At 44.6% G+C, this 27,031-nt stretch overlaps 2 protein-coding genes across 5 annotated transcripts in view; both read right to left on the reverse strand.

Moving 5' to 3' along the window:
• Positions 1–4,213: 4,213 nt before the first annotated feature.
• On the reverse strand, positions 4,214–17,174 carry coch (coagulation factor C homolog, cochlin (Limulus polyphemus)). 2 transcript variants are annotated; one of them, XM_020586389.1, is made up of 15 exons: positions 16,890–17,174; positions 15,816–15,857; positions 15,664–15,708; positions 13,775–13,931; positions 11,909–12,042; positions 10,946–11,017; positions 10,413–10,469; positions 9,813–9,960; positions 9,315–9,418; positions 8,347–8,573; positions 8,103–8,217; positions 7,589–7,732; positions 7,351–7,507; positions 6,205–6,299; positions 4,214–5,761 (listed from the first exon to the last, which is right to left on the reverse strand). In XM_020586389.1, exons 2-15 carry the CDS (start codon positions 15,847–15,849, stop codon positions 5,589–5,591), a joined length of 1,662 nt encoding a protein of 553 aa, XP_020442045.1. In that variant the 5' UTR covers positions 15,850–15,857; positions 16,890–17,174; the 3' UTR covers positions 4,214–5,588. The 2 variants fall into 2 exon arrangements, with proteins under 2 accessions (XP_020442045.1, XP_020442044.1); XM_020586388.1 differs by having other exon boundaries at positions 16,886–17,174.
• A 2,480-nt stretch (positions 17,175–19,654) lies between these two features.
• Positions 19,655–27,031, reverse strand: part of scfd1 (sec1 family domain containing 1) — a 23,801-nt gene continuing 16,424 nt past the window's right edge. For 2 of the 3 annotated variants that reach the window (XM_020586374.1, XM_020586375.1), the window contains exons 17-25: positions 25,861–25,940; positions 25,348–25,410; positions 24,327–24,402; positions 23,002–23,055; positions 21,529–21,581; positions 21,358–21,391; positions 20,827–20,892; positions 19,940–20,008; positions 19,655–19,809 (exon numbers count right to left, since the gene is read on the reverse strand). In XM_020586374.1, the coding sequence (XP_020442030.1) occupies positions 19,786–19,809; positions 19,940–20,008; positions 20,827–20,892; positions 21,358–21,391; positions 21,529–21,581; positions 23,002–23,055; positions 24,327–24,402; positions 25,348–25,410; positions 25,861–25,940 (519 nt within the window). In that variant the 3' untranslated portion in view covers positions 19,655–19,785. Of the gene's footprint in view, positions 19,810–19,939; positions 20,009–20,826; positions 20,893–21,357; positions 21,392–21,528; positions 21,582–23,001; positions 23,056–24,197; positions 24,273–24,326; positions 24,403–25,347; positions 25,411–25,860; positions 25,941–27,031 lie in introns of those variants that run through there. The other variant, XM_020586376.1, reaches the window with a different exon arrangement.

The following is a 27,031-nucleotide window of genomic DNA, read 5'->3' on the forward strand; positions in this document are numbered from 1 at the left end:
ATCCACAAATGCTAATCCAATATCAATTTGCTTATACCTAGTACATGATTGAACGGAGTAGGAAGAAGTCAGACTTATCTAGTCCTACCCCATGACATCATCTTACCATCATTGGTTTGCAAGCAGTAAATGATTCACTTCTACACCACACAAGTAATATACTAAAGAATTATTACAAAGTGTTAACATTCATACACCACACCCACAATGTTCCATCTAATTAATCATTAAACCTGTTCTTGCATATATCTTGATTGACACATACCTTTATATTTATGTTTAAACTCATCAATTCTATTACTATTTTTTATGTCTACACTTAAATTATTCCATAGTTTTACCCCACTTATGGAAATACAGAATCTTTTTTTGGTTGTACGTATAGCATGAATTTTTAAATTTAACTGACCCCTTAAATTGTATCCCCCTTCCCTTTCATTAAATAGTTTTTGAATTCCACCAGGTAATAAATTGTTCCTGGCTTTATACATAGACACAGCAGTCTTATATCCCACTAAATCAAAACATTTTAACAATTTAGACTGTATGAAAGCTCCATTGGTGTGACCGTCGAAATAACACAACCACTGCTAACTCTTGCTCTCTTATTTACCACCGCGTTATGGCCTCGTTGTGCACTTCATGTCTCACTTAAATGGCCAGCACACATAACTAAACTAAGGCTATGTAAAAGCCAGAACAATGACTGTTATGTTTATCTTGCTGAGGAGCCAAATTTCGCTGTCCCAGTTTAAAAAGTGTGAGGCGTGTTCTTTTATACTGAAAAGAGAAGACTAATAACAGGATATATATTTCACAGTGTGAAATTTATTATCCTCCGTGTCCAGAGATCCGGTCGTCGAGGCCCCTGCCTTCGACTGCTGCCCAATCCACTATGCACCGGCCCCTTATGGATCCCCCTGCAGGTGGTGGGCCCACGGGAAGACGTCCCCACATCACTTGTTCGGGCTACGCCCAGCCGAGCCCCGTGAAGGGAGGCCCAGCCACCGGGCACTCGCATTCGAGCCCCAACCCCGGTTCGCCTCCAGTGGCCACAGCAAGAGCAACTAAGACAGTTTGATAAATACAGTACATTTGTATACTGTTCTACGTCCGTTTTAATGTTCAGAGTCTTACTAATCTTACTAATCTCACTAATCTCACTAATTGTACCAGAGATTCAGTTGTTGGGTTTCAGGAGCAACTGGCAGCCACTTCTCTTATGTCGTATCAGAACAGATTGGCATTAGACTTGATTCTGGCTGAAAAAGGGGGTGTTTGTACTATGATTGGGCAACATTCCTACATTTCTAATAGCACTACTCCTGATGGCTCCTTTGCTAGGGCCCTGACAGGGTTAAAAATTTTATCAGAGGAGATGGGTGACCATTCAGAAATTAAAAATTACATTGATGATCGGTTTGTTAAAATTTTTGGCAAGTGGAAAAATGTAACGATTTCTTTGCTACATCTTTTGTGGCAGCAGTTACTTTGCTGACCCTGTGTGCCATCCCCTGCATTAGGCATATTTGTCTAAAGTCTATCACCACTACCATTGATAATAGATACCCCTTGACTCCTGCCTATGAGATGGTTCAATACCACTCTCTACGGGAACTGTGAGGCATGTTCTTTATATTGAGGAGAGAAGACTAATAAAAGGATATTTCACAGTGTGAAATTTATTATGCATTAACGTATCAAAATTAGCATGTGCACATGGATCTTCACTGTTTAGGATAAACAGAAAAGACTGTCCTCAACTTGTCGGTATACAATATTTGTATGAAAAGGTGCTACTATCTGATTGGTCAAAAACTGTTGGGGAGAAGCTGTGGTTTAGACTTAACTCTCCCGTCATTGGTCCCCCAGTCCTTGTCTGATCTCGTCCTTGGCGCGACCTTGTCCTGAAACAGACATTTTGCACAACCCACAACGCTTCTTGCAAACAGTCATCTCAGCAACCCTGAGACTGCACCTGGACTTGTTTTCCTGTTATCTAAGTCCAAGTCTCTGTGCTTTGTCACACACACAAGCATTTTAGAGGAGGAGGAACACCTGGCACTGCCTGTGTGTGCATGAAATCAGCTATTTTACTTGGCAGCTGTTTCTTCTAGACCAACATCTGACCATAACCTTGGTGTAAATCTTAGTATCTTATCAAACCCCAACTCCCCTGGCTTCAAGGCTCAGAGGGCTTTTAGAAAAGGCAACAAATCTAATGAAAGGCTGTGGGATGATTAGACCTTGGAAAGCCACTCAGTGCACCAGAGTTTTTAATCGCAAGAGCCTGCAATATAACACAAGTTTTCAGTGTATCCTACAGAAACTTACTTTCTCTTTATTTTAGTGAAGATATAATTGGGTGAAAAGTAATTACATAAACATATCTTTGACATACAAGTATGTATACTTATGTGTGCTATAAAATAAAACCATTCATAAGTGCGTAAAATAAAAATCACCCTAACAAATGCACTATTGGTTCAGGCATCACGCAGCTGTCTGTAATGGGGTTGAATACTGGGAACTGAGAGACTAGTTTTTCCAGAAAATTCTCCACAAAACCTGTTACATGTTCCCAGAAAAAAGAGAAACGTGTGTACATGTTGTGTTGCATTTGCACTTGTGCAGTCGAACACAGGAATGATTTTAGTGTGCACTGGGTTTTCCTCCTTCCTCTCTTTAAATGTAAAGCTTTAGCTGTTGTTTATCATCTGTCTAACACTGTGAGCTGCATTTTGAGGATCAGAACTGTTCACCATCATCCTTAAAGAAGCCTTCTCCAAAGCCTGACTTTCACACATCCGCTGTCACAATGGTGTGAACTTAAATTGCACCATTTACAGTAATAACTGGATCCGCTTTTCTTCCAATACCTTTCAGTGATAAAATGGCAGTTTATACTTTAGTTGAGTGACAAAGTACGACGTAAATCGGGTAAATGAAGCAGAGCAAAACATTTGTAGGTGTAAACGGCTCAACTTAGTGAACCTGTAGACCGCCATCCTCAGGTCAGCGCACACTTGTGAACAAAGCGTTTGCACAGCAGACAGAAGCACAGCTTAACTGGCAACATTAGAAGAACTGCTTTCCATTGAGGCGAGGAGTTCAGGGGTTGTGATATTGTGCGTCGAACATCACTGGTACACCAAGCAGCTGTTACTGAAATTTCAAAATGTCTCAGTCAACTTTATTGTCACTGCAAATACAGTATATCGCAATGAGAGTAGAGAATCACTTTCCATCTTGGTATACACGACAGAATTTCTCCACCTCATAAATAGTGCACTTTTAATCTACCACCAAATCTTACAACTATAAAATAATAACAAGACCTTTTTGTTGATGAATTATTGGCAGCTGAGGTGTTAAATCAAAATCAAATCAAATCAAATTTTATTTGTATAGCGCCAAATCACAACAAAAGTCATCTCAGGACACTTTACAGAGTAAGGTCTAGACCTTACTGTTAAATATTATTACAGAGGGAAGGAGGAGAGGAGACACTATGGGAGAGAGAGAGGACACTATGGGGAAGAGAGAGAGAGAGAGAGAGGACACTACGGGGGAGAGGAGACACAGTGACGAGTAGTGGTGGCATATAGATGGATGGAGAATGTAGAGAGGAGGGGGGAGAGGAGAGGAGAGGGAGAGAGGCTCTACACCATGGGCCCCCCTCAGCCTAGGCCTATAACTAAAGGATGTTCCACCAAACCAAACCCATCCTAGAATGCATGTCCAGTAACTCCATAGACACCAGTACATGGGCCTGAGCGACGGCCCACCTGTTGACTAGAAGGCACTGATACAGTTAAACATGCTCAGTGGCAACAGGATGGCCCAGGCCCCGTTTGCTTGACGTTACCAACATGGCTGTTGGTCTCATCCCTGATCAGCCACATTAGTTGTTATGATGCTATGAATTATTGGACATATCACAACATACGAAGTACCTTTGTACCCTCCCTCAGCTTCCTACTAGGAACAAAACAACCATTTTATATTAACCTACTGCTTGCAGCAGGTTTAGCAGCAGAGTACAGCGATATAAAATGTGTTTGTGAGGACAAATAAGCAGGTTCTGTCTGCTGATAATTTCTTCTGTAGTTTGGACACAAGATGGTGCCATGTCTCTGCCTGGTGGTTTGATCTTCAGTTATATGAACACAAGAGGATGGACGCACTGTAAAAATAATTTTCTTTATTGGGAAACACAAGAAAAACAGGTAATAAATACAGGAAAGGACAGAATTGTCATTTACCTTCCAAATTAGACAGGGACAGCCCGACAGCTGGCTGTAGGACTGAGCTTCCCCAGACCCATACATGTCCTGTTGATCACCATCCCTCAGTGTTTACACTGATTTCCTTACAGACAGCGGCTTCAGTCAAAGGATGGACATTTAAGTTTGTTTCCAAAATAAAACCCTTTCACAGACTCCAGTCAACGTAACCTGGCAGGTGTCATGGAGGAAATAATCAGTCCTGTGCAATAATCGAGCTATCTCACTCCCATTAAGTGAACGTGACGTTACAGAGCAGGCGACATTTTACGATGAGGCTCAAAACAGTGTTTTTTCGATTATATGCGTTTGTCTCTCCAGACCCAGACAAAGCTTCCCTTTACAGTCTACTGAGCTCCTCCATAAGCAGCCAGAGCAGAAACAACCGCCTGAAACCTCAGTTCCTGTTGCAGCAAAAACCTGAGGCGAGTGTTAGCGGCACTCTGGGCTCTTTAAAATAAATCTGGATTTTCTTTTGCATTTTGGGTAAACACCACTTTCTACAATCTATTGTAACTATCTGGTGGATCATTTCATTCTCATGTCTTTCAAACGAAAGCCGTTTCTAACTATGTTAAGAAAAGTCATTTACACATAACGTTATTTTTAAACGAGCTGCTTGAATTGAATGCAGTTTGTTTTGAACAGACGTATTTAGGATTTTGCCATCTTTTCAAACATTCTGCACTATTTGCACACAAAACCATCTGAAGAGGGAGATGAAGTCGTCTGTGAGCACAGTGTTTCCTCCATGACACCTGCAGAGCTCTGCGACAGTCCACACCATGTGGCTCACAAAAGGGTCCACTGCCTTGTGACGGACAGACCAGGTCCACTGTGTCCATGTCAAAGGGGACACTCAGCTGATTCCAGCCGTGCTTTGACCACTCAGAAACAGGCTGTGAAGGTAAAAGTCCTTTTTACAAAGCCCACTGTGACTGTGTCCCCTTAAAAACGATTATAGATTACAATTTAAGAAAAGTTTAGGAAGTGTGTGTGGCCTTGTTTTTCTATACCATGGGGACTCAAAACCCAGAGTCACTAACATTGTGGAGACTCATCTTCATCATGGCGACCGGGCGCTGGTCCTCACAAAGTGAATCAGTGAGTTTTAGGGCGACTACATGGTTTAGGGTTAGGCTGAGGTTAGGGCTAGAAAGGTAGCGGTTACAGTTCAAGTTAGGGTACGTCTCCAGGAAATGAATGTAAGTCAACGGAAAGACCTAAGTGGCCAAAACAAGGGTAAGTGTGTGTGTGTGTGTGTGTGTGTGTGTGTGTGTGTGCGTGCGTGCGCGTGCACTCTCAGTTGTTCTCGGTGAAGTCCCGGCAGATCCCTCGGACCAGCAGCGGGATGAACTCGGTGAGGCCAGTGAACTCTCTGGTGAAGAAGGTGTGGCTTTCCTTTGGCTCTGACGACATCGCTTTGAGGTCATCCAGCGGCGCCCAGGCCACACCCACCGAGTAAATAGTGATGCCTGGTTATTGGTGGACAAGAGACACAGGTGATGTGAATGAGCTGTGACCTACGTGGTAAAGTCAGAACATTTTCGTACACCTTCAAGTCACAGTGAATTCAGCCAAACACCACCACACTGTCAGTGTATTAGGTACACCCAGCTCCTATTAGACTGATGTAGTGTGTATTAACAACGGGCTCTGAGTGACAAGGGAAACGCTATGAGGTTATAAGAAAGCGTACAAGAAGCCACGAGGGAAATGTGTAGTAAAAACTAACATTAACAACGAGATTCTTGAACAGGAAAATACTTTTTCTTACCAAAAAACATGAAGAGACTTAAAAACTACTAGAACACAAGTGACTGAACTACAGCTGCACTGATACTGGATGCATGAGACAACACAGCGTAAACAAAAGATCGTGAACAGATCCCGTAGAATGTAGTTCTTAAAGATTTACCTTGTTTGTGTGCAGCCATTGCCGGGGCTCTCGTGTCGTCATACGACTGGCCGTCTGTCACCACAATGAGGAAGTTGCGACCTCGTCCAGTTTGCCTGGAAAAGCAAATGACAACTTTAATTCTCATTCAGACATTTTCTTCCTTGGTGCTGAGAGCAGCACAACTCCCTCTGCATCCTCAGCAATCACAACCTTGGAAGACCATCTTAACTTTCTATCTGTTATCTAGGACTGGGTCCACAGTGTTTACATTCTCCCAGAGCTACACCAGTGTTCCCAGTGACTGTACTGCCTTTTCCCCCAGTGCACTAGCTACAGCACACGGTGAAGTGTAGCCTGTGGAAATAATCGTTGTCAAATTTGGTAGGTTGGGAGTCAAAGTCTTTCCTACTTTTAGAAACTGAAGTTCTCTCACTACTTTGTATTTGGTCTTCGCTCCAAGGCCATTGGTTCCTGCTCAAGACAAATCTTTAAAGGACGTCACAAATCAGAATCAGTTTATTGGCCAGGTGTGATGGACACACGAGGAATTTGACTCTGGTACATCGGTTCTCAATGTGCAAACAGTAAACCAGCATAAGGCTGTGTAATATAACAAAATAGCAGTATTAACATCAACAACCAGTGCAAACAAAGAAAAATAAACAGTATAAAGAGACAGTAAACAATGCAGACAACAAAGGAATGTTCATTGAAATGAGATAAATAGGGATAAAAACAGAGAACTTAAAACTAGAAAACTCTATGACTCTGTATGATCTATACCAGGTATATTTACAGGTGTTGCACTGAGGGTTATTGTCCAGTCATACTGTCACTGGCCAAGTGTTCATCAGAGCGACAGCCTGGGGGAAGAAACTGTCCCTGTGCCTGGTTGTCTTAGTGCACAGTGACCTGTAACGCTGTCCAGAGGGGAGGAGTTCAAACAGATTGTGTCCGGGGTGTGAAGGGTCTGCGAGTGTAAAGTTTGCTTTTTGAAAGGCTCCATAATTTTCCAAACAGCTGGAGGTTTTATCAACAGACAGGAGGAAACAATGACTTTGTTGGGGACTATTTTCACTGGTGGATGAATCCACATTTGGTGATATTACTTTGAAAGAGCTCAGTTCAGGGATTTGCTGACAGTAAGAAGATGTGTGGCGTTACCTGAACAGGTTCTGGGTGGTGTAGCTGATGGCTGCGCCAGTGGCCGTTCCTCCACTCATGTAGGAGATCCTCCTCAGGGCGCCGATGACCTCATCTTTGTTGGAGTAGTGAGACAGGCCAAACTCCAGCCTCTGTTCATAGGTGAACTGCACTGCACCTGGACATCCAACACACTCAGTCAGCCAATCGCTTCATCTGTTATTCAGTTAATTGACTGTTTCCCTCCTGTGAAGCTGACCGATGCGAGCGCCCACATCTGAGATGTCAAAGCTTCGGGCGATTCCTGCCAGGAAGTCCAGCATCAGCTGGAAGTTTCCCATGCCGACGCTGGACGAGCCGTCAATCAGGAAGCCGATGTTGACTGAGTTGTAGCAGGTTCTACCTAAAAACACACACACACACACTTTAATTTTACACATCCACATTTTCTCAGCTTTGCACTCAGTAGTTCACCACCATAACTCTAGCACACGGACCGCAGGCCAAAAAGAAGACAACATTTTGATCCAGGTCGGCATCAGTCTCACTTTGACCTGATGGAGTCCAGCCTCGCACGATACGTGGTGTGTGTGTATAACTGCAGTCAGTTTATTAGGAACCCCTGTGCCAAACTGAGTCGGTCTGATCCAATTTCTGGCCTCGTTGAGGTGTACGTTGTGCTGTGCTAATAAAGTTGCAGACTGAACTAAACAGCTGTGTTCTGGTGGTGAGTGGTGTGTCTCAGGTGTTGGCCAGGTGTAGAGGTGTCTTACTGCAGAGCAGGCTGTCCAGCGAGCAGATTCTCTGAGTGAGAGGTTTGATGTGTTTGGTGGTGCTGAACCAGCTGGGGATTGGGTAACTGAAGAAACCGTTATCTTTACACACAGCCTGTCGGAGCAGAGGGGAGGAGACGCTCTGCTGTCATGGCAACCTTACATCTCCAAGTTATGTGATAAAAATCTAATTCAGCATCTTTACATCGTTAAATGTAAAGGGAACATAAATGTGAGGTTGGACCTTCTTGGTGAAGTCCTTGTCCCGCACCATGGCGAGCTCCTCTGGTGCCGGTTTGGCCACAGACACCAAGAAGACATTGATGCCAGACTCTCGGGCCAACATGGCAGCCTCCCCCAGGTCGTCTGACGGCCACCCGTCAACCAGCACCATCATCACTCTCGGGTGACCGCGCCTCCCCCCATTGTCCTGGCTGAAGAAGGTCTCTGCTGTGTGCATGATGGCCTTACCTGAGGACAACAGAGACAAGCAACAACATATCCCATGAAACTTAGCAACGGAGCTGTCAAAGCCTGATGGGGGCTGTAGGTGATAAATGCAAATGCAAAGAAAAAAAACTATGCACAGTGATATTGTTTTATGTTATGATGATCAGGTTTCTCTGTGTTAATGTCCAGCTCAGCAGCAGGTCCTCACTAATCCACAATACTGACAGAAAACCTCGAGCACGTTTCAGCTTTTCACCAAAATCAATGAAATGATTGGTTAGCTGATCAGCAGAACATTTACCTTTTAAGTCTAATGTTCTTCTTTGCAGTTTTTCCAGTGTGATGTGCTGCTTTTTTGTGAGTAACAGTAAACACGATGCCTTTGGGTTTCTAAGATCTAAGTTGGACAAACAAGTAATTTTCAGCCATCACCTCGGGCTTTAGCAGAGTGTGATGGATGCTGTTCAGTAAACAACTGCAGAACAATCAGCAGATTAACTGTTAGCTCAAGACCTGGATGGAAAAACGTGCCGTGAACTATGAGAGATGATGGGATCAAAGGCTGATCAGGAAGTGGGTGTGACAGTCGGTTTGATCGAAGCAGGAAAAACTGGGAGCATGTCTCTGTTACTGTCTGTGTACATGTTCTAGTACTTCTACCCCTGTGATGACTGATTTTGTCTTCAAACTGAAGATGTTTATTCCAGCTGCCATTTCCTCAGAGAGTCCAGGTGAGGGGCTCAGCGGCACATGAAGCGTTACCTGTGTTGGTGTCTCCTCCCAGGTAGGCCACTTCCCTGATGGCGAACAACAGCTCTTTAGGCTGGGTGTAGTTGGTCAGTAGGAACTCGGTCCTGGGAGTGTCACTGCACATGCACACGCACACACACACACACACACACACACACAGGTGAGAAGGAGATCCTGGGTTCACCTGTGTACCAACATCTGCCAGCGTTCCAGTCAAGTTTGTGATGGTGGAAGGAAAGTTTCTGAAAAGTCTATTAGTGAAAGTCCTGCATTTAAAATCCTACTTCAATAAAAGTACAGAAGTATTACCAGCAAAATGTAGTTAGTAAAAGTACTTACAGTACAGTCAAAAACCTCATACTTTGTGATCTCTTTGGAAAAATGGAAAATACAAACCTTTAGTCTTATCAGCTGAGATTCGCGTCTTGTATTACTACTGTTGCTAACTAACTTATCTTTCATTTTAACAAGCTGGTACTTCACACCACCACCACAGTCCGTGTCTCTGACCTGGCCTGGATCAGGCCTACATGAGGTCCCGTTGGTCCGACTCTCAACACGGCAGCCAGCTTGGTGACAAAGTTCTTCTGCAGGTTGAACCTCCGCTGCCCGATGTTGTTGCTGCTGTCGATCACCACGGCGATGTCCATCTGACAGTCTGCACACACAAACACAAGTAAACCTATTTTTCACTGGAGCAGCTTGTCAAGCAGAGGTGGACGTCCTGCCTCAGCCTTACTACTGATTCACATGACTTTAAAATTAGTCAGGACATCAATCTGGGCACAGAGGTTTGGCTACTCTTACCTTTTAGTTCATCAGCTTAAACCGTACATGTGTGGCATGTGCGTCCTACTAGGTCTGCACTTGGTAACCTGTACTTTTCTCTAAGTTCATGAACAGCGTATTGATTTTTGAAGAAAGGCTCACTTTAATGTGGGTCTGCAGCAGGAGCTGGGTTTACTTCAGAAACCAATAGAATGAGTCACTTGTCCAGGGCTGGACAAACCTTCTCAGACACAGTCCACGTTCTGGAGTCTCAGTCAGTCTGTTCTGACTCTATGTCAACAAAAGGAAAACAGGAAAGTCTCAGACAAACACACAGCGTACCTTTATTTCCACCGCTCAGGGCTTTCTTCACCGAGGGCTTCTTCACCGGTTTCTTTGCTGCAACACAAAACACACACAGTCAGAGGTGGGCTGAGGTAAAAACATCCCACTGTGTCTCCAAGCTTGAGGAGAAGAGAAACATTTGGTTAAAATACTGTTAACATGAAATGAAAGGCGGTTAGGAGGACGTGGGGGAGGTCGGGCCATGGACCCAGGAGTCACGTCTGACAGCTGTTGAAGAAGTCACTGTCAGATTGTGCAAAAACACAGTTTGTTAAGTTTTGACGGCTTTAAAAACTGTGTATTTGGCCTTGGACCTCGTGTCATCTGATGCCAAAATGTCACAGTGAAGGAGACGAAACCAGACGGCGAGCAGGTGGGAACAGGTGGCGACATATGGACAATAGAAAAACACCGAACTTCCCAGCGTTTGTTAATGTTCAGGATCTTTGCCAAAAAATAAATAAATACAAAATCAGTACCAACACTACATTCTAGACTATGAGTAGTTTATACCAATGTGTATCAGTTACCTGGTTGAGCGGCTCCCGGTAGTGGTGTGGTACTGGTCACACTGGTCAGCTCTAATGGGACAGTAACAGGCTCTGGTCTCACACACACACACACACACACACACAGGACATTGCCATCAGTCTCCATAAGGATGACAAGAGTTGATTACAGTTGAGATTATAAGGGCAGTTTTCTACAGCAGTGGTGCATTATGGGAACATCAAGTAGTTCCAGCCATTAGGGGCAGTACCACAAAGTGACGCTGACTTGGCCGCTATCTTCCAAAGTCAGAAGTTGAACACGTTTTCCAACCTTTTTGACCGTCTCCCTCACATCCTGGGTCACTTTAATAGTTAGCTACCCAGCTAACTAGCTGAGTTAGCTACAACAGCAGCACACTGAATTAGTTTAAGGCTGTTTAAGTCATTAAGAGCAGGAATCTAATAAATCCTGCTGTTCCCTTCACAAACTGGTGGAGCTTAATTAACAGTTTGGATACTAGTATTTGACACGACATGAGTCACGTGACCTGCTGCTATGGTTGACCCCTCAGTGTCACAGCTCTTCTATCTTAAAACATCTACAAATAGAAATGAGATTTACAGTGCGTGTGAGGAGTGGCATGTAATTCATGGTCTTCACTAATGCACCATTCAGTCCTCAAACAAATAAATATCCGTATCTTACTATATTCAACCGTTTAACATCTGCTTTCAGCTATAGAGTGTCAGAACGTGCTGAGTTACTATTACAACAGAGAACAGCAGAGCGCCTGCAGCCTGCTTCTCCTTTTAAATCACTTTATCAGTCAGTAAATTCTAAACATAAACTATGTGTCAGCCGTCTGATTTTCTCAGGACTAGATCATCTGAAGATACTTTGTACAAAAGGTGATCCATAGTCTGATTTGTTTGACTGCACTGCACAGACAATAATCAACTAATCAATCAACAACCAATAATGGCCAGAGCAGCTCCACCCACTGCTGAGGTTGAAGGAGGTGGTCCAGCGAGACAGGGCCTGTGACTGGATGCCGTGGGCATAGGAGCTCAGGTAGTTGTGTCGTCCCTGCAGCTTGTGGACCCTGACGGGGCCCCCAGATGGACCCAGGACGCCCCTGTGAGCAGATACATCACACTGGAAAACTAACGGAATCAAAATGGACATAAAGAGACAATACAGAGGCCTGACTGGCCTGACTCTGGTTTACAGTACAACTGTCCTTTAACAAGTTGGAGATGATTTTTGCAGTTTTTAGTTCTTTATAAAAACACTGCAGACACAAGGTCATGGCCTGATTAACCTCCTCCTCCTGCACAGGGCACTGGTAGAGGGGCCCAGCAGATTAGAGAAGTAGTTTGGTTAGTATAATATGTACACCACCACCCAAGGGTGTGGGGTCACGTCCATGTTTGCAGTAGTTGTCAGTGTGATCCAACAGGTGAACAAACCTGTGTCCTTCTCTCTACAACTGATGTCCAATGCTGTTGGGACAGACAGCGCTGCTGCAGACGTTCCCACAGATGTTGTACCTGTTGGCTGCTCTGCTTTCACTCTTCACCTGGAAAGTCTGGACCCTGTGCTGCCGGTCCATCACTGTTCTGTCCTCGTCCACAGCCTGGAGCTGTTTGTGGCTCATCCTCCTGCTACAGGGTGAAACCTGAGAAGCTCTGACTCCCTGTGGTCTTGGCCTTTTTCCTAATGATGCTTCAGAGGGAGCAGTAACACAGTGTTTTCCAACAGACACGATCTGTTGTCAGCCATCACCAACAGTCGAGACACCCGTGGTAACTGTTGCATCAGTTTTCAAGGCTTGTTTTAATCCTCCATGATGCTCTGAGCTCCTCTCCTCTTCCTCCATGCAAGCTTTTCTTTTCTCCTCTCTCTCCTCTATCCACTCACCCCAACCGGTCGAGGCAGAAGGCCGCCCACCAAGAGCCGGGGTCTGTCGGAGGTTTCTTCCGTTAAAGGGAGTTTTTCCTCCCCACTGTCACCGAGTGCTGCTCAGGGGGTTTGATAATAATAATAATAACAGTAAAGGCCAGACCTGACTATGTAAAGTGGCCTGAGATGACTTTTGTTGTGATTTGGTGCAATACAAATAAAACTAAATTGAATTGAACTACTTCACTGTTGCAGAACAGATGGAAGTTCACCTGTTACTGGATCCTGAAACAGGCCTGGTTTATATGAAGTTTCCATACAGTTTTAGTTTTATGGTGACTATTTTGTTTTACCTCTGGCAGTTTACTCCTTTGTGTTGTACCATTTAAAGTTCTTCACTAGACTTGAACTGCTTACATGTTAATAAAAACTGGAAAAACAGGGGTGTTCTCCAACCTTTGACTGGGCGGGTGTCTTTGCATACATATGTATATCACGAGGCTTTCTCTCCATACCGACTCTGGGGCTCTGCATAAAAACCTCCTCAGAACAGGAAGCATTGTACGGTGTGAGACTTCAGAGATGGACGACAGGAAGCTGAGACGTACAAAGGAGTGAGCAACGGGTCACTCAAAGTCTTTCCTCTCGAGGCCCCTGGAGGCCATCTGCAGAGGAAGGAGGTCGTTCAGGGGTCAGAGCTTAATCCTTCAGTCCTGCACATTCCTTCATGGTGTTGGTGTTTTGTTGATGATGTCTGCTCCACGTGTCCATAACTCACCCAGCGCACCCCAAACACTCCTCACTCACCTCACTGCTTTTGCCACTGCAGCACCTCTGGCAAAACTTTGCACAAGAGGGAAAACAGCCTAGTTTTACACTGACGTCTTCAAACTAGTTCTCGTTTGTGCTTTGTTTAAAATAATAATGCATCTGACAGACATAAAGAAACTAAGACAGACTCCTACCTGTGTACAGCAGCTCCACAGACGGACGAGACAGAGGCGTAGGTCCCCGTCCCAAACACTGACACTCTCCACTGGGTGCAGTCTGGAGGACATAAGACCACCACACTGTCCTCCATCAGGTCAGCTCCACGAGTCACACAGGTCACCGGGAGGGGCACTGGTCCAAAAGGAACATCAACATTTCAGGAACAGTTTCTTTCTGACAGTGAGAGGGTCAGATGGGAAGAGGATCAACAAGCCAGGTGCCAACATGTTAGTTTAGCGGTGTTTGGACAGACCTGGCTAGCTGTGTCCAGGTTTTAGGCAAAGCTAACCACATTCTGACGTCTCACTCTCAACAAGTCGGTTTCCCAAAATGTCATACTGTTCCTTTAATCTTTGATTTTTATAAAGTAAGTTGTAGTAAAATGCAGAACAAGTCGCATCCTCCTCCTCCTGCTTTTGTTTCATCTGTAATTCTCTTTCTTCTTCTGGGAGATTTGTTTTAGTCTGTTTATAAGTTAGCTCAGGAGGTTATGTCTCACTTATGGCTTCCTACCTCACAATCTTGTAATTACTAATTAATTACAAATTACAAAATAAGATCCTCCCATTTTGTTACTGTTCTAGTTCTATTTTAATGTATTTTATAATGTAGATTTGATGTACATTTGCTTCTTCCGTACATTATTTCCAACAGACTAGGAGGTCAGATTATCTCTGTGCAACAAAATACTTCACTCAGTATTATCACGACTGCATCGATGTTGCTCAACATCCTGCACCGTAGACTTGTGCTGCAAAAAACACAGTTTAAAATATTCTTTAGAATATTTCAGAGTGCCGTTTGAAGGTGAAAAAAATCACCTGGATCACCTTTATTTTGTCACTGATATATTAAATGAACACACACAACGCCTTTAAATAAATGAACATGACTCAACAACTGTAAACCAACGAAACAGACGGCAGAGCACCAGAAGGGTTTACTGTTACAGACACATATTCATCGGAGAGCCAGGAATCCATTACAATGCAGTCGGAATAACAAATGTCTTTGAAAGGACTGACGATGATAAAAGGAGCTTTTCATCCGTTTCATCTGCCGGAGAGAACAGACGGTGGTTAGTTTGAAGTTCAGACAGTTTTTGGATTCAGTAAAAACAAAAACAAAATTCTGAGGATCCACAACAGGTGACACTGGGAGGTTTGAAGGGTCGTCTGTCCGTGCAGAGACACTGCAGAAGAGCTTCTGGAAACCACTGACATAATCCAACATGAAGAAGAAGAGGCAAAAGACACATGAAGGTGGGAGAAGGAAACGGACACTTTCTCCTCACTGTTGTCATAGCAACGTGTGCATTTCTGCTTCGTGATTGGGTTACAACTCATTTTATCCATGTTCAAACACAAATGACCTGATCACACTCCTGCTCCCCAGAGGAAGAACCTCCCTGTAGCGCCACCCTGAGGACAAATGTACATTTATACCCTCAAGTATTTTCACATGTGAGCCCTGAAAAAAAAAATCTACCACCTCCATGAGCCTCCCACCTGAGATGGTGCACCTGGACTGCAGCTGAACAAAAGAGACGTCAGGACACAAGACAAGGTCGCCCATTGTTCATGAAATCTCTGGCACTGCTTGTGTGTTCAACCTTTTCATGTGAAAAACAACTGAATAAATGTAATGACTCTTAAATATTTTCTAATGATCAGCCAATTGTTTCAGTCCTAATGTTCTTCTACCTACTGTACCTGGTGAGATGTTGTCAAACCACACTGGTTTAGAACGGTGCCTTATATTTTCACATTACTGTCGCTGCTCATGTTTCCTGTTAACGTGGTGTGACACCATCAGCATCAGCAACAGATGTAGATGTGGAAGGAGAAAGGGACTCAGGACTCACCGCTGGACTCTGAACCAAATGCTGAGGAGGGCAGGAAGGAAACGGCTGCAGAGGAAGACGAGGATCACAATGATGAGTCATTAGGTACATGACACTGGCAAAGAGAGAGAGAGAGAGAGAGAGACTGTCTGCTTGTGAAAAGGTGAGCGTACCTGTCAGAGGCAGCAGGACAGACAGCGGCAACATTTCTTCACCTGAAACAGACGGACCTCAGTTTACTGGCTCCAAATATGTCACCAGCCGGTAAAACGGTCAATACATCAGGACTACACTGTGAATTCCAGTCAGCAAACCAGTTAGTAAACATACAAACACACGACACTAGCGGATGAACCAGGCAGCAAATGGTAGATTGACCTCTGCATCGGTGCACAGTCAGTAAACAGTCAGCCAATCTGTAAATAGGTAACAAAGTCAGGCGACTAGTAAAGACTGGGTAGACTGGTTAAGTCTACAGTGAACCAGTCAGTAAAGAAAAACATTTTAAAGCCTGGCACAACAGTCAGTAACATTAATGTAAAATAATGTAACCCCCCCCCAATAAAAACAGTCAGCAAAGCAATCAATCTATTATACAGAAAGCAAACCACTCATGTTGTGGGCAAAACAGTTTGTAAACCAGCCAGTTAATGGTTCAACAAGATAATTTATCTGGTAAGGAATGACTAAGTCAGCAGATATCTCAGTAAACCAGTCAGCCACACACATCTTCTTCACTTTAACAAGGCAGTCAGCACACCAATAGTGGTCACGGGTAAACCAGGCAGCAAACCAGGCAGAAACACTTAAACAAGGTCAGTAAACTAGTAAAATCTGACTGGTTAATGGTGAATTCAGCAAACCAGGCAGTAAGCTAAGTTCAACATGTAACAAATATCAAAACAGTCAGTAAATTAGTTGGCAGTAGGAGTAGAAAAGAAACAGTTGGTAAGTAAACCTGTCAGTTCACCAGTTAACAGATAGTAAACCAGTCACAGCTCAAGCAGCTAAGTGGTTTACTGGCTGGGGGCTCAGTAAACAATATGTAAACAATTAACCTGTTAGTGGTCGTTCAGCCAGTCAGTAAAGTAGCTGCTGTAGGAGCAGCAAAGACAACAGTAAGGAAAGCAAGACATTTCAGACGACAAGTAACTCAGCATGGATTAAAACCAGCTAGCCAGGCAACAAACAGTCATTCAGTATCTGCCATGTCTGTGCAAAGAATCAGTAAACTCAGTCTTACTGACTGTTTCTCCAGCAGACGTCTTTGAGGAAAACCGCTCTGACTGTTCACACTGTATTCCCTGAAAGCAGCAGCAGGCGGTAAGCAGATGATGCAGAGCTGGTGTTGATTGCCCAGCGAGAGAGAGCCAGTCCTTTAAATAACCACACACACACACACACACACACACACACACCTTACAGAGGAGGGGTGGGCGGAGCTTCGGCCACAGGTTGACCTGAGAGAGGGAGAGAGAAAAACCAGTCATGGCTCCACAGTAAACTCTGCTGCTTGGGTGGAATGTGACTATTTAGTAGCTGCTCTTCTTTCACTGCATTTGTTTGTTTATTGTTTCATGAAGTGATGAATGTGTGTTAAAGGATGAAGCACAGGTCAGAACAACCAGGACAAAAATCATCACAAGGCAGGTGCCACACTCACACAGACCCTGGAGGAACAGGGCGGCTCATGACGAGTAACAGCTGAGAAGAAACTGACTGAGTGGAAACCCAACCAGCAGGGTCACTGATCAATCAGCTGATCACCGTCCTGATCATCTGATTGATCCGTTTATCCCCAGAATGTCAGACACTGGGGAAAAGTCCCACTGTGACTCTCCAGAGCCAAAGGTGACGTCTCCACACGTCTCGTTGTGTCCAACCAACAGATCCACAGAGATTCAGCTGATTCTCATGTCTGACAAAGAAAAGCATCAGCTCCTCACATTAAAGAAGGTGGAACCAGAACATGTCGGTGACTGTTGCTTCTAGATAGCTGAGGTTCATTTTCTACCAGTGAACTGACTCATGGCTGCAGCTCTAGGTCACTGAATGGCTTCATGAGGACGACACAGGGGGTCGGACACAGAGGATCAGACACAGTGAGGGGATCTGGTCTGGAAGGAGGAGGTTTCCTCCTCCGACAGAGGAGACCTGACAAGGCCCTGGAGACTCGGCCATGCTGGGCACTGGGTGGGGGATTGTCCTCTCTGCTGTCACCAGCTGTACATGTCGGCCTCGGGCCAGGCGGAGTCAGCTCAGCAATGTTCGAGTGGAGCACACCTGGGTGCAGGTACACAGGCCAGAGAGCAGCAGTCAGGAATCCAACTTGGCCAGTTCCCAGCATGCAGCTGGTGAAATGAGAAGGCTGAAGAAAATGTCACAGGGAGGAATGTAACAGTAGCAAAGGAGACCATTTTACACGGTGCTGATAGATAGATGTGAACTACTGCTAATAATGTGAACAGTTCTTCATACCACATCTGTCTGCAGCTAAATTGTTTTGGTTGGAAAATCAAATGAATGTTTGGACTTGGGCAAAACGGTGCCAGTGTGTTTTGAGGTGTTTGCTGGTTCTGTCCGTGGGCGTCTGCTTCTCAGCAACACTGGGAGGGAGGCTTCAGTCGACCCAGACTTCTAGGAGCCCTTCAGTATCAAGAACATCAGCGGTGCTACTGTGTAATTAATGGCAGCAGTTGTTCATCACAACTCAAAAGTAGATGACACTTTTCATGTTATTTGGAAAAGGGGCTTGTCATTCATTGACAACTGTTTCAACTAAGGAGATAATCCTCAGTATATTACTGTGAATTACTTCTTACCTTAAAATCCCATTACAACAACCTTAGTTAAAGTATTAATCACATCAGTGATGTTGTGGTTACAAATGAAAAGATTCAGGTTAACAGCCAGTGATGTTTCAGGTTTGACTCCACTTTTGTTCCTAAAGTTCCACTTCTCCACTCACTTTAGCTGGTTCTCTGATGAAACCCTCATTAGAATTAATTACTGTTGTCACAAGCAACCACGACAACTCGTGCTCTTATCCGGCCTGAGCCAACTGGAGCAGCAGAATCAGCCTCATGGTTCACCACTTAATGAAACAGAAAACACATTAAAATATGGAAGAATGTGGTTGTAGGCCACAGGATATGGAGTGTTTGTTCTGCACTGACAAAGCACTGGTCTGAGGAAGCCAGTGTAAAGCAGGGAGATGTGACCTCAAACACCAAACGAGTGTGAAATGTGGTATTTCAATTAGCCTAATAACTTGTACAGAGTTTGGTTAGTAGCTTGACCACCACTACGCTGTTTATTCCTCTCTAACTTGTCTTATTGGCAAGGAGCCCTGAAACAGTCAGTCTACAGTAAAATAAAAAAAAACTAAGTCTTCAAAAGATCTATTTCTCCGAGTGTCAAAACAACAGACCACATGCACACATTTTCTATAAACCAATCAGCAGCCTCATCAGCTGCAGTTCCTCTAATGTCCACTAGTCTCTTACTGGACTGGAGTGAATAGGAAAACCTTTAGCTTTTCTCTAGGAACGCACACTTGGTTTGTATTTTCTAGGAGAAGTTCGGACTCTGAGTATGAGAGAGGAAGAACGACGTGCATGTGCAGGAATGACTGAGTGTGAAGATTGTGTTTGTCTTTAAGTGACAGCAGCCTCTAGGAGGTGTAGCACTTCAAAGATGAAGCTGGTGATTTCTTCGGTGTCGTTCCCCACCAACCGCGTCCAGAGACCAGCAGCACCAGTGAACGTGGTGTCCTCACCGTAATGTGTGTGAGTCCAGACCCTGGTCCAGCTCATCGCTCTGGGCCGTAGACCTCCACTGTTGTCCACCAGCTATTAACCCCACACACATCCAACACGTTGCTCTGTGCAGTGAGGAGCTGATGGAGCAGAGACCAGTGACTCTGTCTCACTGCAGACACTGTACAGAGTGACGGCCGCTCTCAGCCTGTGGAGCTGTTGAACTACGTGAGTAAACAAAACGAACACTAAGGTCGTGAGACTGCTGAGCTTTATTAGTGCTGAGAGGGAGAAACAAACCACAACGATGGCAGGAAAGGTTCAGAGTTTATATAAAACCAAGTGGAATAAAGGAGCGAGGGTTCACAGAGAGTCGGTGTCCACTTCACTTCTGGCCGAGCAGGGAGAGCTGTGGGGAGGAACGAGATGTCACTACAGGCACGAGCCAACCTGAACAAGAAGATTTCAGAAAATGGTGGACTGTTCCTTTAATGCCTATTTTGCTGAGCAGGTGAACAGGCAGCCAGGTGTTGCCTCACCTGTTTGATGAACTGAGCGGCGTTGAAGAGTTCACTGCAGCCGTAAACCACCTTCTTCCCCTGTTTAGACTGAAACAGAAAATGACACCGGCGTCACAGAGGTTCAGTTTTTATTTCCTGACACTGGACTGACCTCTCAGCTCCATATCAAACATCTAATACAGTCCAGATGCCTGCTCCAGTCACACACGAGGAGATAGGCTGCATTTTCCAGGGAAAGAATCTTTCAACTAATTTGCTGGAATCTTTTCTCCTAACTTCCTAAAAATCTGGCTGCAACAGACACGGAGAAAGTGTCAGCTGCTGCTTGTCACAACTTTTAAGACAAAACTAGGAGATTATGTGAAAACAGTTCATAAATACAAATCAGACTTTGACACATGGATCTGCTCATAATCAGTGAACATTAACCGATGTCCGTGCTGCATATGTAGGAAATCTTTGAGCTCTTGCATTTCAGACTTTTCAACAAACAGAACCCAGTCCTGCTCCTCAGCAGCAGGTTTAAGGAACATTTACTTATTACCAGGTGGATCTACGGTGCACGGCAGCTCAAAGTCACCAAGAATCCAAATTAAGAATTTGTTAGTTTGATGGACTTAAAACCTCAAATCACACAAGCAGCGACAAACACTTTCTCCATCTCCCAGTGGCAAACTGTGCAGGCTTGTCGTGGAAATGTCCAGATAAACATGTTCCATATCAAACATGTCAAATAGGTGTCAGGAAAATTAGTTGGAAAACAAAAGCACTGATGTACCTTTAAACAATCATGTGAAAACATTCAGATGGATTCTACAGTGAATGGCAGAAGAAGAAGAAAAGAGATGAAAGTAGTTCTAGTCCTCGCAGTACTGCCTACAGTAGTACTAGCAGTATTACACTACCTTGGCGTAGTCCACCAGGTTCTGGTACTCGATGTAGTTTCCTCCTCCGACCACAAACATGATGGCCTGAGACAGAGAGAGCAGAAAAAGTAAGCAGCGTTTTTAAGTTGGTGTGTCAAACAATGAGCACACAGAAAAGCCAAAGGTGTTACAGGTTTACCGTTTGAGAAAACTATGAAAAACTGCAAATATTCACAGCTGAAAGGCTGGTAGGCGTGAACTTGGGGCATTTTTGCTTAGAAGTGTATAATCTGTGTTTTAGTCCTCGGTACTGTTGCTGCCTTTGTCGTCTGCTTGTGTATCCTGTGCCACCTTTGCAGGGTGAAGAATAACTAGTTTCCTCTGTGGGATTAGTAGCTGTGCAACCTCACTGATCCTACAACTCTCCGTTTTCCTCAGTGAAGCAACAGTTAACTGCAGGACCTCTGCTGAACAGCATCATTTCCAGTCTGTCTTCTTTTTCAAGCTGTTTGTCCTGGAAGCTGAAACTAATTCATCAAACTAAAGTCCAGAAACCGAATCTGTGCTCACCTCCTGAAACGGGTTCTTGTTCCTGGGAATGGAGCTGAACAACAACAAGAGGAAGAAGAGATGATGAGACATTCCTGAGCTTTCTATGAGTCACCGGCAGTTCCTAGCTCTGATAACACTGATCCAGCAGGATTATTGATCTGATCTGACTGAAGTGAAAGGCGGTCGTACCTCTCGCTGCCTCGCAGCATCTTTGGGTCAAAGTATCGATAGTCGTCCGTTTCCTGAAAGTGAGAAAAACACGTGTCAGCTGATTGAGTTGGTCTCAGTTCCACACTCATGATAGTGGATCGAACTGGTTGCAGTGGTCAGGACAGCTGGTATTTATTCCTAACTCCTGCACCTGCCAGCTGCTATAACACTGTCAGATGAAATGTGTTGGTGGTGACAACACATTTCATAAGGACTGTTCGGCTGAGGTTCAAAGTGCTTAGTGACAGTAAACGAGGTTATACAGTCACTTCAGGACGGATCCAGAGCCCTGAACTTTCTGCATGTGTTATGAATTTCAGGTGGATAACTGAGGTTTTCGCCCATCGACCTACACCCACCGACTGTCACTGACAAAGTGAAAACATGGTCTTAGAAATTTACACTGAAGTCTGTCATTTACAAAAGTATTTAAATCGTTGATTTGGTAGAAGCCACACGTGGTCGCTTGTCAACAGTAAACCGAGCCAGGACCCGTCCACACATCAGGGTCATGTCTTTTTAAATTTAGCCAAAGTGTTATGTAATAGCGGCACTGAGCATTTTTGCCATTATTAGGACCCGCTCTGTGAGGTCCAGGCAAACCTATAGAGACAAGTATGTTGTTATGACGAGATTAGCCTGGAGTTAGCGTGACGTTGGAGTTAATATTGTTGTAGTGTCAGGTGCGTTGGCTTGTACATGCACAGGTTGACCTGAGCTACAACAGAACAAGATTCACATAGACCCTGAGGACAATCTGATGGAGGGAGAATGTGGGCCGTCTCTTTCATCTTCGTCCCGGTCCTGTCTCTCCCCGTGTCCCCACAACAGGACCTTTGTTGGTCATCTGTAACTCCAGACACTGAGAAACCTGCAGTGTGTGTGTGTGTGAATGTTGTTCCTGTTGCAGTGTGTGTGCAGTGTCAAGCTGACTGCATGAGCACGTCTCCTTCATCTTCATCAGTGTGTGTTAATCTGTGTTGACGGGTTCACGTGTTTAATAGTTGGTCTAACTCTGTGTGCGCCGGTCATATGATCTGTACTTTACACACAACACAGGAGCAGTAACATGAAGGTAACGTGGTTTCCCACAGTGCACGGGTTTGGGAATCACAAGTGAGAGTCCAGCACCGACTTTTGTCTTTAATATTGGCATATTTATATCTAATTATTGGAATATTTTATATAAAGAGTTTCTGCAAAGGTCAAATTCAAAGTAAGACATTTTAATACAGCAGGGAATTAAATGTGTGAACAGCAGCAAACACTCACAGTCGCCAATGGGGCAGACATGAGACCATTTTCATTCCAGTGTAGAAGATCACGAGAACATGATGCCGAAAATCTTTAAAAGACCCTGATCTCATGTTGGTTGGTACATGATTTCCTTTTCTACGAGATCTTCCTGAAATATTCACACATGGTTTTGATTAAAGAGAAAAACAAACTCACAGGGTGGGACTTCATCTCCATCAGGTTGTCGAGGATCCGGGTGACTGGGAGGTTCTAGACGACAACAGAAGGAAAAAGTATTGTAAACCTCAAGACACAAAGAACTGACAGACCTGTAGGAACAGTTTTGGGCAACAGACACGACCTGTGAACTCTGACATTGAGCAGGTACAGAGCAACGTCCCAGTGAGGTGGTGTTACAGTGCCCCTGATGAACCTAATCAGAGCGAAACACAGCTGGTACAGCTGTGGGTTGTAAACACACAACAGTGACAGAGATGTCATGCCTGGAAAAAAAGAAATACTGTCTCCCTCTGTCACTTTATTAACCACCAGGACCCCGGAGTCATCTTGTCTTTGCTTCTTCTGTTTCTGGCTCATTTAAATCTCCAGAAATCTGTGGTTTCTTCAAATTTTGTACCCAAATATTTGGTGAGCAGATCTTTTCAGAAACTGGAGATGTGAGTGTGGAAGACGTTTGTCTGTCTGATGGACTGTCAGCAGAACTAATGATCTGGCAACTCAGCAGATCATGGCCCAACTCCTGTATGAGGAAAACAGACCCCATCATCCTTGCTGTCATCACCATCGCTGCTGTCCAGGTACACTTGATTTAACCTCATGCTAGAAACAGGCGGGTGGCGTCCTGGTGGTGCAGCAGGTTAAACAAAGCAGGTGGCGGCAGCTCTAAATGATCTGCTGTCCTCAAGTAAAGACACCCAGTCGAGGACGGAGGAAGGTTTGGAGAGTTACAGGGTTGCCATGTTGGAGGAGTGGCAAGGAAAGAGATGATGAAGAAAGAAAATAACTAAAAGGAAAAACCAAACACTTATGAGAAATCACCCTGATGGAGATGAGGATTACAGTCTCTTCTCCAGCACGGTGGCCACTCAGCCACTGGGCAGCACAGGGATCTGCAACACACCTCCTCTAGAGAGTCTCTTCTGAGTTTTGAGAACGGTCAGATCAGAATCCATGTGGTCGTTTTAACGTCTCCTCCTCTGCACATATAACCTGGCGTCACCATTCGGCGTCGGCCCCTCACAGACCGGTAACATTAAACACGGAGGAGAGCGACGACAGTGACGGGGTCAGTGGAGAGACCAGGACGTTTCACATGTGGTGGACGTTTATGGAGAAGCTTCTGATCAGGACAGACGGTGACTGAGGACTGTCCCTGATGCCAGGATGCACAGCGATCAAACAGAAAACTATCTAGTAACAACCTTTCTGTGGGCACATCTGGTTGGTTTAGATGCTGCTGGGAGGTTCTACGGATTAGTTTCTGTCGGTGGTTAAATGGCAGCAGAAACTATTTTACTCACGTGCTGTTTGAGCACCAGGTTCTTCACTCCCTCCATGACAAACTGGGAGCCAGTGTTCATCACTCTGGAAAACAGCCTGCACAGTAGGGAGGAGGGGGGACCATGAGGGGAGAAGGATGATGGGGAAGAGGGAGTGAGTGAGCCAGAAGAGGAGGACAGGGTTAGGCTGGGAGTCTGAACACAAACTGTTTTCAACCAAATGAATAATAATAATAATAATAATGATAATACTTGTACTAGTACCACTATAGTACAGCTGCTAATACTACACTGCTGTTACTGCAGGGTCTGATTTTTCCCAGGGAGGCGTCTGAAACATGAATCAGATATTAAAGCCAGCGTACCACATAAAATCTGGTCCATCAGTTCCACCTCTGTGCAGCCACAGAATCACTAACTGCAAAGCTACTGTTACTACCAGTGGTACTAGTTCTGTTGTTACTGCTACAGTCGCAAGAAAAAGTCATGGCAGTTTCTTGGTTTTCTGCATGAAATGTGACCTGATCTTCACCAAAGTCACAAATACCAACAGACAATATTTCTAAGCTCAGTCTCAGCCACAAACAGTCCTGATCTTTCATGTATTTATTGAACACACCCACTAAACATACACAGTAATGGTCACAGCAGCACCAGACTTCTGACGTCACTAAACGTCAGCTGGAGTCAGGGGTTAGCAAACCTGGAGTCCAGTCAACGAAACGAGAAGGGAGGTGAGGTTTAAAATGACCCGGACTTACAGAAACACTCAGACAGTGTCAGTGTGCTGCATGACAAGCAGCATCAGCTGATGTGACACTGATATTGGTCACACAAAGCGTCTGCATTACATGTCTCTGAGCTGTTGTGGACGGAGTCCTAGCAGTATGATGATGCATCTTCTCACTGTGCAGAGTGCTTTTGTTTTTAGATATTTGGTTTAGCATGTGACATTTACATTTATTTATTTATTAGTTAAAGCATTTTGAAAACCAGCTTTCACTAAAACACCTGAAAACATTTATTACTACGACAAACTTACCCCATGGGTTTGACTCCACTGTTGCCGTAGTTGGCTGGGGTGGCGGCCATCTTGGTGAACGCCCTGGAAAAGATGAAACAACTCAACAGGACTCTGCTGTTAAACAGCAATAATATCCAGACAATAAATCATCTGTCTCTCTTCTTCTTTCTTTTTTTTTGCTAATTTCACTGTAATCTGATCTGTCACGAAATGTGGACCACAATTTAAAAAATGAACAGCTGGTACAAAATAAAATCAGTAGCAGTAAACTCAGTGTGTTCTGACAGAAACCAGTATGCATCAATAAAGAACTGGATTTTTTCCAACGCTGTGTGGCTCAAGAAGCTAGTGGAGTATGTACGGTACGTAGCAGAGAATCAGAGCTGTATTTCACTTTGCTTCTTCATTGGATTTATTTTAATCAGGATTTTTAATCCTCCATAAAATAATTTTAAAAACCTACTTGCAAGTGAAGCTGCAGTTAAATGATTATCAGAGGATTTTAAGGATTTAACCAACAGACTGACTCACTTCCACTGTTTAATGTAGTTGAGAGGTGAAAGGTCACAGCCCGCATCCAGCAGAGCCTTCTTGTACTGCTCCACGTCGAACTGAAACACACAGCAACAATCACAGGTAATGACAACACAGGTGTTTTCATCAGCAGACTTCCACTAATGTTGGTTTATTTGTCATGGGTTGTTTCAGTGGGCTCGTCACACGACTCCAGGAAATATCCCAGTATGTGAACAACAGGATGACAACAACCCACTAGTGACAGCGACACAGTACATATTGTCCACACGCAGCGTCTTTTTCAGAGAAGGGAGCCACCAACGTGTGGCTGTTCTCCACGGACAGAAATCCTACCACATCTGTCAGAAAGCGACACCGCAGAGACTCAGCAGACACAGAGGAGGACAGAAGAGTGAGAGAGGAGGCCAAGAGCCGGTCACAGAGGGAGAGGGGTGGCCCCAGATGACAGGAAGGGTGAGTGGGTAACCCCAGGGTGAACCATCCCTCAAGTGGATGAAAGAGGAAAACAGGAAGGAAAGAGAGCGAGGCTCATTTCTTGGCAGAGAACTGTCACACAATCCGTCAGCAAAGGAGGCCAGAGATGTGAAGAGATGCTGAGAATCACAGGACTCACTGTAAAGTGCTTTTCAGACCAGTGAACAGCGTCTAAAGCCTCCTTTCTGATGGTCAAACTATGCTGGTTCAGTCAGTGTCGGTGAAGAAACCCTGGCCAGGACAATGGGAAGAACTTAGTGCGGTCATCTGAGCCATGGAGTGAACTTTTGTTTGGTTCAGTTCATCCACAGACACAGTCCCTGTCTTCCCAGAAACAAACACAGACTCAACACCCACCGCAAAGAAACCACCAAATCTAATAGTTGCCGTTTCCCCTGGTTGCATTCAGAAATAATAATTCATTTAGGAGGCGCTGCATGCAGAACTAGACCCCCTACCTCTGCTGGAAAGCCTTTTACTTAGCTAACGTCTTTGGCAAAGGGAGTAGAAATGTTGACATAATTACCAGAAACCTTCTCAAACATCTGCAGTGAACTGGTTCTATAAGAAGCTAAGCTAAATGGCTACCAGCTAATTCGGCACCTATTCTGCACGCTGCTGCAGTACCTGCACATTTCACACTGAATGCTCAGGTTTCAGGCCTAAACAGACAGGATGACCGTGTACCAAG

The sequence above is a fragment of the Monopterus albus genome, unplaced genomic scaffold (assembly GCF_001952655.1).
Source record: "Monopterus albus unplaced genomic scaffold, M_albus_1.0 scaffold403.1, whole genome shotgun sequence".
In the NCBI taxonomy this organism is placed as follows: Eukaryota; Metazoa; Chordata; class Actinopteri; order Synbranchiformes; family Synbranchidae; genus Monopterus; species Monopterus albus.